At 31.2% G+C, this 11,511-nt stretch overlaps 2 protein-coding genes across 2 annotated transcripts in view; both read right to left on the reverse strand.

Annotated features, from left to right (window-relative positions):
- Positions 1–7,253: 7,253 nt before the first annotated feature.
- Positions 7,254–7,626, reverse strand: LOC111989508 (membrin-11; the record flags this gene model as incomplete). Its single annotated transcript, XM_065775445.1, is given in 1 exon segment — positions 7,254–7,626. A coding segment is annotated over 1 exon segment (293 nt), but the record flags the coding sequence as incomplete, so codon positions are not given.
- A 1,263-nt stretch (positions 7,627–8,889) lies between these two features.
- LOC112017259 (uncharacterized) overlaps positions 8,890–11,511 on the reverse strand; it is a 10,581-nt gene continuing 7,959 nt past the window's right edge. The window contains exons 7-11 of the mRNA XM_065775457.1: positions 11,016–11,102; positions 10,137–10,187; positions 9,974–10,057; positions 9,548–9,598; positions 8,890–9,109 (exon numbers count right to left, since the gene is read on the reverse strand). Of these exons, the coding sequence (XP_065631529.1) occupies positions 9,026–9,109; positions 9,548–9,598; positions 9,974–10,057; positions 10,137–10,187; positions 11,016–11,102 (357 nt within the window). The 3' untranslated portion in view covers positions 8,890–9,025. The remainder of the gene's footprint in view (positions 9,110–9,547; positions 9,599–9,973; positions 10,058–10,136; positions 10,188–11,015; positions 11,103–11,511) is intronic.

Raw genomic sequence — 11,511 nt, forward strand, 5'->3', positions numbered from 1 at the left:
CTAGGATTTAAATCCTACCTTCCAAGACCCAATTATGAAATCATCAAAATAAGAATCCCGCAATTATATATTGATTTCACTTTCTTTTTCTCATGATCTCTCTCACCTTTTCTTTATCCCCATATTTCATAGATATTAAACAAGAGCATGAACACCACGACAGACTATCAATCAAAAACAAGTAAAACGAAACAATAATTGACTAAATGAAAGGGGAATTCAAAGCTGACCAGTAACAATAGCAGTGAGATTACTGGCATCAATCCCTTCAGTAACTTGTTCAGCAGTCGAAGCTGAGCCAAACCCACTTGGGCCTGGCCTCCCTGTAATCAATGAGAAGATGCTCATTTCCTTGAATAACGCAAAGAAGCTCACAAACAAGGACCTCTAAACAATGTATGATTATATATGAGAGACAGAGAGAGAGATCTTTATATAAAGTTTTTCAGTCAGTTGGGAAATTAAAGGCAAAGCCAAGAATGGGCAGAGAAAGGGGAAGCATATGCATGAGAATAAATAAGCAATTTTAGCGGGTTGTAGGTAGAGTCCGTGATTTAATTCATTTTAGACTTAAGGTGTGGGCTGTAATTTGCAATAAGTAATAAGTAATAAATGCTCGCTGGTGAAGGGCTGTTAATAACCTCGGATTTGGATCCTCTCCATTTCAAAGAGAAATGGAGAGTATCCAGTTAAAGGCTGAGATTTAACTAAAATCAATCTATGGCCTGAAATATGCCACATCATTTAAAAGATATTAACCTAACATTTCACATTTCAAGGAGACTTAACGGAGCACCTATCCAAAAAAAAAAAAAAAAAAAAAAAGAGACTTAACGGAGCCAAGGAAAACAAATGCATTCTTTCATTTGACTCTTTGGGGCTCTCTCATCTTATCTCAGCTTCTTTCTCACTCTCAACAAAGCCTAGCCATGGCCGACTTCTCCTTGCACGCACAGCACCGCGACTGATAGTTCTTATGACCGGAATCACCCTGAAGATTTGATATAGCTTTCTAAACCCCACCCAAAAACAAATCATAGCTCAAATTTTAATATCTGATATGTGGATTTGCTCTTTCTTTTCTTGTCTTCTTTGTCAAAGAGCATCATTTTCTTTCATTTATAGCACTAAAGATTATACCTTTCTTTGATTGAAAAATTTTCCTTTCCTTTGCTTTAGATCTGTGGTAACTGTAGTAGGTGTATGAGTCTCTCTCATCTCAGTGTCTCTCTTTTCTCCCTTGGGTCTTATTTTCTTTCACTTTTGGCAACCCCGCTCGAATCCCAATCATCTGTCGATGAACACAAATTTGCTCAAAATTCAATACTTCAAAAATTATTCCAGAAAGATAAAGAACAGGTCCATGAGTACTAAAATTACCAAAAGAAAAATCCCCAAAATAAAAAGGCCCATTATTTCATTCAGAAGTTCAAGATTTTAGGCATAATTAGCCCCCAAAAAAATCTCATAAATTCAAAAGCTTGCAAATATCATTAGGCACATGGAAAAGAATTTGCAATGATTACTTCAAATCAGGACAACTGCCAAAAGCTCGAATCATAGAAATTGTTTGACATTACAAACAATCACGGAATTTGTATTGCATTGAAAACCCAGTAAAAATATCATAAAATAAAGATGGAAACTTTATTAAAAAATATATATATAATCACCAAATTTCACAACCCCACAATCACCATTGCAAAGAAACTGAAAACCCCAACAAGCCAAAATTGTAAAATAATCAATAAAACCAGAGATTTGGCAGAGCCCAAAAGCAAATCTAAATCTCATTCCCAAAAACACAAAAAAGACAACAAGAAAAGAAAAGGAAAAAAAATAAATAAATTTGATATCAAAATTTCCTTTAGAAACAGAGATTGATGGCTGAAATACAGTTGATGCACAACTATGTGTGGGGAAGGAGAATTGGAGAAGCTTGACCAATGACCATCGCTGGGTTTGATGGGAGAGAGAGAGAAACGGAGAGGAGAGGGATAGAGATAGAGAGTTAGAGAAGAAAATCTTAACGTTAATTTAGCCTTTTACTTAGTTAAGTCTCTTGTTAGTGCTTTTAAATGACGTGGCAGATTTTAGGTCGTTGATTTATTTTAAATCAATCTCAACCCTTAACTGGACACTCTCCAGTTTATTAGAAATGGAGAGGATCTGGATCCTAATAACCTCAAGGTCCTATTCAACTATTCTTCATCATTTCTTTTTATTTTATTTTATTTTATTTTTCCTCTTGCGAAGAAAGCTGGTGAGCTAAGCTCTACCTGGATAGAATTGTTTAAGTAGGCAGTGAAGGAAAATTATTGTATAATCCCTGTCTATACTCCCCTCTACTTGCGGCTCTAGGAATTGTCTTTAGAGTGGTAACTAAAAAACTTAAATTATATAAAATTTAATAAATAACCAATTTGAATATATCAACGTTACCAAAAAAAAAAAAACATGAAATATTACAATGTTTTTGTACTAGCAAAGAGAATAAGAAAAAAAATTACAGTAATAAAAGATAAAATGCAAATTGAAAATGTTGATATGAGATAATAAAGTGACCATAATAATTTCATAACAAATCTTATGCAACAAGTTGTTAGTTTGTTATTGATGGGTAAAACATATCAATATTGAACTTGAATTAGAATTAGTAACAATTTACCACATAAGATTTATTGTGAAATTATTGTAAAAATGTTGTGGATATAACATTACTCTTATATTTATTGAACTCAAATTCTTATGATTCTTGAGTAAAAGTGTTCAACATTTTTATTAGAGTGATCAAAATAGGTTAATTTAGTATACTATATATATATATATATACATTTTTTCAAGTCAGGGTAGTCACAAAAAATATGAATTTAAAATAATTATTTATATAAATTTTTTTTGCATGTACAATTTTTTTTCTTTTTTTGACAAGTGAAGGTGTTCCTAAGACCACCCTCACATACAAGTAGAGCCTAGTGCTCCCCTCTCTTATAGAGGGGTGAGCCCCATGGTGGGTGGGACCCATCCCTCTGGGAGTATAGTCCGGGATTACACAATAACAACCCAATAGTAAAAGTGAAGGAAAACTCTAGGTACATCCAAATTCACAACATGTTTAAGTATTTGTAAAAAATAAAATAAATCTAAAGCAGTGGAAGAAAATAAATCACAAAAATTTCCAAACCTAGGGGCCTAGTAAAAGTCTCATCTTAATGCCTAATTTACCATCTTATTCCAATAAATCACCAAAAAAAAAAAAAAAAAAAAAACCCTCCCTATGGAACCAAGTCATTACCTTCAAGAATTAATTGCCACTTAGATGCTTTTATTCTTAGATGCCTTTACTTCTAATGAAATTTTTTATTTTTTTGAGATGAGATTCCTAATGAAGTACCATTAGGAATACCATCCCTTAATAGTCCGCTGCTTATAATTTGTTATGAAAATGTTGTATACATATCATTTCTCATTATTTTTTTTATATTGACAGTGAAGTAATACCATTGTAAACAACCTATGCATTCTTCACTTGTAAACAGACCCACAACGTATGCACAATACAAACACCATGAATTACAATATTGATTTACCGAAAGAATAACCAAATGGGCAAACAAATCAAACCAGTAAAACTATCATGACCGTAAAAACCCAAAAATGCACAGTTAAAGCAACCCACAATATTTATGAACAAAACATGGATTTGCAAAACCATCATTGACCAAAATTAATCACAACAGTAAATTAAATAAATATCCTAGAATCATGTCAAATAATTTCTCAAATGAAAATCACTAAACAAGACAGCATTAAGGAGGCTCTAAAATCACATGTAAAAAACAAAAAACAAAATCTAAATCAGTAGAAGAAAATGAAACATACTTCCAGCCATTGTTATTCAAATGATATGTAAAGCAAGGAATTACAAGAGATTCTTCTAGTCTATGACCTTCTCCTTAGAAATGGTTTTTGATGGAGAACATGGGCTTTTTAACTAGGGATTCTTTCAATTTAACATTAGTATTTTTATTTATACTCTTCCCATTAAAGAGTACGTCTATTCACCAAATATAAGTGTTTTTTCACAAAAGACTCCTAATAGGATGGATCTTTATCTATCACTCTTATCATCAAATAAATAATAAATCCAAATAAATAATAATTAAATACTAAAATAAAAATGTATATGGGCCACATTAAGTCTCCTATTGGAGATAATTTTACAGTATTCACTTGTGATTGGTGCATTTGAATCTACTTGGTATGACTCATATTTTTTTTCACTAACCAAAAAAATATTAAAATTAAAAAAAAATAACTTGATCATATATATTTTTTTCTATACAATAAATGAACAAAAAACTCAAAAATAAATGTTAAATAACACATTAATTCCTAAGTTTACATTGTCCAATGTTCAATAAATGGAAGCCTTCAAGTCTTGGCCTTGTGAATAAAGAATTTGTAAGTGCTTATGAGAAGAAAAGGACTTAGAAAGAAATGAAATACAGAAAAGAGTAAGAAGTAAAATTGCAAAACTATTTTACACAAAGTCCAAAAGCCAAAAATCTATATACATAACAATAAGAACTTGTATGAGTGCTCTATGTATCAAGATTTGGGTATTTTGATTAGTGGTACCTTGTTTTCTCAAAAAAAAAAAAAAAAAAAAAAAAAAAAAAAAAAGAAGAAAAAAAAAAGGTTTAGTGGTACCTTGTCAATTAGTTTAAATGATAAAATCTTTTCTTGCCAAATAAAAAACTATGATTAAATCTTGCCTACACTAAAAAGAAACCAATTGATATTATGGCGTAAAAAACAATTATCATAACATGCCATCCAAAGATTTCGAATCTTATCAAATCTATTAGAAAAATGATATATATATATATATATATACCTCTTTTTTCTATATTATATTTGAAACAATAATGTTATATTGCTAAATTTTTTACTGAAATTGTAGGTTTCAGTTAGTTTAATTAGTATAGTCTCTTATTGTTAAATAAAAGATCTGAGATTTAAATATTGTTTACACCAAAAATTGATTGGTGTTTTAACTTAAAGATAAAGAGTAATTATCATAGAACAAACATTATAGATTGAAATTCTATCAAATCTATTGATGACAAAATTTCACTGAACTTAATTTTACACAACCTCTCACATACACTTGCCATAAAATCATATTTCATGTAAAAACTTTTTTCAAAAAAGTATCAGAGCATTGTTTTGCACACTCATTGTAATTTCAACGTTACATATGTAGCTAAAATACTCAAGTTAATTAGCCCATTTGTATATGACCACAAATCCATGTATAATTTTTTTTTCTTAAATCGATGATCTGCGATGTTCCTCCTTCCTTAGGTCATTCTCTTATGTCAAGAAATAACATATGAAATGAATAATGCTATAGACACAACCATTTTCAAAACAAATTTCATACCTGCTTAATTGGTAAGTTGTTATTGATTTTTATATAGGTCCCTTTCTAATACTACTTTATTATCCACTATTAGCAACTTGCCACCTCAGATAGTTGTGAAATTTATTGTCAATTTTGGTGTCCTCTAGGCTTATTGATATAGAATTCTATGATTGAGAGAATTTTTTGGAAAACAAAAAAGAAAATTGAAGTCATTATCATATCAAAAATGGGAAAATAAATTTAATTTCTTACAAAAAGATGCACCTTTATTAAAGAGTTTTTTTTTTTTTTTTTTTTTTTTTTTTTTTTTTTTTGTCTTAAGTTTAAAAAATAATAACAAAATGATATTTAAAAAAAAATAAATTAGCTTCTAACTTTTTTGTTATATCTGACAATTAATATGATGGACATAACAAAATTATAAATTTTTTATTTATATTAGCGAATAAGTTATTAGAAATTACCTTTCTCAAAAAAAGCTATTAGAAATTGAAGTATCCCCAAACGGACGCTACAGGACCAAAGAAGTGTGAATCCTTTTAAGTTTTTATGAACGGAGATCTTATTAATTATTGATGTTGTTCTGTCTTGAATAGAAGTCTCTGTATTATTAATAACTATACCCATTGAAAATGAAAGATGGAGATATATCACCAGCAAAGGAAAATTATATTATGTTTCAGGTGTATATGCCATCTCTCTCACAACAGTTGGGTCTTATAACTGTGTGGGACTCAGCAGTTGTGAGAGAAATGACATATATACCCGAAATATGATATACTATCTCCCAACAAAGATAGTCATAAATCGTGGATTGCATTGTCTAAATATAGGATTCTTAATTTTAGGAGATTAACAAGTTGGTCATGCAAAACAAAAGAAAAGGTGGAGGTGGAGGCAAATCATTGTCTAAATATAAAGTAAGGAAACGTTAATGAATGCTCTAAGGACATTAGTTTAGCATAAATTTTTTATATGTAAAAAAAAAATTAATTAATTTTTTTGATGATTTTTACTTTTCTCATAAAAATAGTGTCAAAATTTTCATAATTGCTTTATTAACAATTGCCTTAGAACACTCGTTAGCAAGATTAAAAAAAAAATGGCCTGAAGAAAGAAGAAGGAACGTACTTGAGATTTGAGTAAATGATCTTTAAAGAGCATCAATTTTGATTTCTTATGCTCCTTTCGTCCTACTTTTTTATTTTATTTGAAAAGTCAAACTTTTTAAAGGAACATCATTTATTGTCTTGTCTATCTTTTAAAAATGTATAAGTTTTCAAAACTACTCTTAAAAAAATTTATCAAAAAATTGAATTAGTAAATTAATAGAGGTAAAATAGGAACATTAGTAAATTAATAACTTTTTTTTTAGAAACAGAACAATATTTTGGGACATCTCAAAATAGAATAAAGGACAAAAAAAAGTAGGACAGATGAAGTATTTGAGATTAAATTAAAGATAGGCTATCAAGACAAGTCATCTCCATTTCTGTGCCCTTACCAAAGGACTATGTTCAAATAATACACCCCCTTCTTTTCCAAGTCTTCATCCAACAACTCATATCTAATAAGTTGTGCTCAATAACTTCATCTAAAAAAAGAATAGAAATATCTATAGAATTTAAACTCCCAAGTAAAAAGCCAAAGGTGAGTCCCACATTAAGGTTGAAATGTCATTTATTTTTTCTCTTTCTTGTTGATAGAACAATCAAATTTCTAAAACCCACGCAGTTCACAACTCTATAACCTAAATTGAAAGTGTTGTTAATTAATATTTTTTAAGTTAAAGGGAAGCGAAGGAGAGAAGAGAGTACAGTACCGTTTCCAGAGATCGCGGTGGGACTTGGAGGGGAGAGAGCGGCAGAGGCGGTCCATCTGGACGCAGAGGGATTGGATTTGGGTGAGGTCTGTTTTGATGGATGCAGACAGTTCTGGGGTTTGTGACTCCAAATTGCCACCGCTCGAGTACTCCACACGCTCCACTCGCTCCAGCGCGTCTCGACTTCTCAATTGTAGCTTCTTCGCATTCTGGTATATTTCTGATAGCGTATTACCTCCTCCACCTCCACCTCCACCTCCTTCTAATGCTGTTGCTGCTGATGCTGATTCCATTTCGAACACACACTGACACCAACAGAGAGAGAAAAGGAGAGATGTTGAGAATGGTGGTTTGTTTTCATGGGATCTGGACACTGCGATTGTACCGTTCAGACACTTAAACCCAATTTAAATTTATTATGACCTCCAGGATTGGTCTAATGACGTAAAGTAATAGTGTAGTGAAAATAAAAGGTCAACTAACTTTTTTTTATATTCATTTATTTATCAACTTTTTTTTTATATATTCTTTAAAATCATTTATTTCTTTTTGTGTTTTTGTATTTGAGTAAAAAAAGCATTAAAATATATATTTGGACTTATTTTCCTTTCGAATTGGATAGAAAAGTAGCCCTTATTATTAAAAGTGAAAGGGAAAACTTTTTTACTATGCCATTGTCCTTCCTCTTTTCTATCCAATTTGAAAGGAAATTCAATTTGAAAGGAAAATAAACGACGGACTCAAGTGGAAACTTTGATTCATATCATTTTCTTTCCTCTTATTTTTACTTCAATCAAATAATAAAAAATGACATTTTTCTCTACTTTCTTATTTCTCTAATTTTAACTCTCTATTTTCACTCCAACAAATCCTGTAGTAAGTCTAGAGAAAAAAGGGTTCTGTGTTAGTTTCTTTTTCTCCAATTGCCTTAATTTACATTTTTTTTTTTGGATTTTCTTATCAATGATTTTTTTTTTTTGGAAAATATATATATATATATATACTCTGTCAAAGTACATAAATTGTTAGTGTTTTTTATTTTATTTTATTTTTTTTTTTTTGGATTTTCTTATCAATGATTTTTTTTTTTTGGAAAATATATATATATATATATACTCTGTCAAAGTACATAAATTGTTAGTGTTTTTTATTTTATTTTATTTTTATATATAAATAAAATGTTAATGCAATTTTTATTAGCTTAAATAAATGAGATGCCTAAAGAATGAAATTAATGAATATTTTAGAATTATGAAGTTATAAGTCACATCATTTTAGAGTATTCGAATATAAATTATTTCATCCAATCACAATCTCCAGGATATCTAAGAAATTCTTGCAGCAGTTTCTTAAGCTATTTCATAAGCTATATCATATAACCTTGGTTCTACAACCACAATATCCGGTACGATTATATGATACATGAATGCTATTCCACTGCTAAAGGTTCCAAGTGACCGACAATTTATCCTACAGTTTTCCAAGTCCTAAAATGAAATAGCAAGTTCACTTCATACTAACGTCAATGTTGCTAGCAATATAGCACTATTTTTTTTTTTTTCTTTGCATTAAAATCATTAAATATGGGCAAAATCAAATTATCTTTAGAAAACAAACAAAAACTACTCTACTTTTCTTTTCTTTTATTTATTATTATTATTATTTTCTTCTTATTGATTGGTAAGCTACACATGCATCCATTAAATCTGGTCACAGTCGCACCATTCACCTCATAATAATAAGGTTACAAAACTGTATCAAGAAAAAATGCTTCACTCCTTTGGCCTTTTACTCAAGGTTTTACGCTTGTTAACATCCAGGTATTTCTTCCTTAACCGAATGGCCTTTGGTGTTACCTTCACATAAAACATAAGATGATATCAGAAAAGCACCATAGCCAGTAATTTGGTCCCCAAAAAAATTAATTAAAATCCAGGAATAACAAGACCAAACAAATTAAAAAGCCACCATCAGCAACAAAATTCACCAGAACTCAAAAACGTACACCCTTTCCCTACAGTGAACCCAAGACTTCTTGTGTTATTTGAGTCATGGCTCATTTCAAGAGTACACATTTTTCGTTGTAAAATTTGAAAAAGAAAAAGAATTAGGGAGGTCTGCAATAAAGCTAGGATACTAACATCTGTGGTATAACAGTAACAACAAAAATATATGAAGAAATGGAAAGGCCTGAAATAAAATTAATTTCTTGTATAAAACGGATAAAGGAGAACTGAAGTAGTTTTGTTTATTAATTGAAAAAAGAGAAATAAAATAATTCAATTGCTACTTACCTCAATAAGCTCATCAGAAGCTACATAGCCAATGGCTTCTTCAAGAGTCATCTGCACCCAAATACATTCAGGTTAGCAACTGCGTACATGTCAAATATGAAGGTGGAGAAGCTTTTCACTCATGACCATAAAAAGTTTCTTACTGCTTTCAACATCAACTTAAAAACTTCATAACAAGGTAGCTTCACTAATTCAACACAGTTGCCAAAAATTATACGAAACAGTCACTCTTCATGTTGTATGAGAGTTTTCATGAAGGATGATCAAGAATATCCAGTCAATTATTTTGGCATAAATGAAGACTGAAAGGCCCTAAATGGGTTCAGTCTACTAGTGAATCATGCTCTTATTTCTAGGCATATATATTAGCACACAAACCACTGGAGGAAATAGAAACACATAACACAAGGGCTAATAAATACATACAAGACGAGGTGGTGATAGCTTCACATTCTCATCCTTGCTAGCAGCACGCACATTAGTAAGTTCTTTAGCCCTACTTGGATTGATCTGCACAATAGCAATCATTGCAAGTTAAGTCACTAGTACTTAACAAATGGAGATAATGAAAGGTATAAGTCCTCCTTACATCTAGATCAGTATCCCGTGAATGTTCACCAACAATCATGCCATCATATGTCTGTACACCAAAGAGTCAAACAATCAGCTTTTCTTCATACAAGAGAACAGGAATTAATATGCAAGAAAGTTTACATATTAAGGTAGCTGTGGATTTCAAACTTCCTTGAGTTGTTTAATCTCTTTTACTAAAATGTCATTGCCAAATAACATCCATATCATCCTATTGGAGGAAGGCAAGAGGATCAAGAGGACCAATAACCCCGGCCATCCATTATGAGCCAATTAGTGCAGAACAAGCAGACAGTCATAATTTTCTTGGCTATGTAAACAGTCAGTCAATAATGCTGCCCTTGCCTCTTCCTATTGCTATTTCATCATTCTCAAACATGAAGTGGGCATTGTGGGACAAATAAGAGTCCCCCTTGTATCTGGTGTAAAAAAATATGGCAATAACAGCAAAACTAACAGCATTTCAGATACATGATCATGACCACCCCACATATAGCAATTAAAAGGTGCAATGGTACTGTCAATCAAGGCACATACTGCAATGTTATGGAAAATTTTATAGAAATTCAGGACTTAATTTTATTGAAACCCCCCACAGGAATGTGAATGAATTTTTTTATTATTAATAAGTTACACATGCACCAAGTGGGTCTTGAATCTATGATCTCACCCTCCACTTTGCTCTACAAGGGAAGCACCATTTCAGCTAGAGTTCACTGGCAAGAATGTGCTTGATTTTATTCAGAGGAAGTTAATGTAGTTATAGATTATAATAAAATATAAAAGCAGGAGACCTATATAAGTACCATATAGGTAACAACTAATGGAAGTTAGAAAGCACAGGGGCAAACAAAAGTAAATTAGCAAAACTAACAACCTCCATCCCAGGAGTCACAAAGAGAGTTCCACGAGCTTCTAAACTCATCAGTGCATGAGCTGTAATTGTACCATAGCCCATTGATACCTGGACAATGTAGAGCACAAAATACAATCAGGTTCATGACTGAAAAAATGATAGAAATCTGAGTACAATCAGCTTCAAGATCAACTTCAATCAGCCACACCATAATACAACAAAATAAATATTCCCCCACAATCATAAATTGACCCAATCATAAATTTAGTTATCCAGCAAGGTGAAGCTTGAGTTTAGGCTCAAAGGGATTTAGAACTCCTTTTTATTATATTTTACGTTTTAAACTGTATATCATGGTCAGAAGATCATACTATCACCAATATTATTAAAGATTACATCCAAGAAGGCATACACATATACAAATGTATCTATGTATTTATGTATCTATGCATCTAATGCTCTAACATTCCCAAATACCCAAAAAGTAAAGGGGGGGGGGGGGGGGGGGAGGGCAAGT

Source organism: Quercus suber, unplaced genomic scaffold, assembly GCF_002906115.3.
Source record: "Quercus suber isolate HL8 unplaced genomic scaffold, Cork oak 2.0 scaffold_112, whole genome shotgun sequence".
In the NCBI taxonomy this organism is placed as follows: Eukaryota; Viridiplantae; Streptophyta; class Magnoliopsida; order Fagales; family Fagaceae; genus Quercus; species Quercus suber.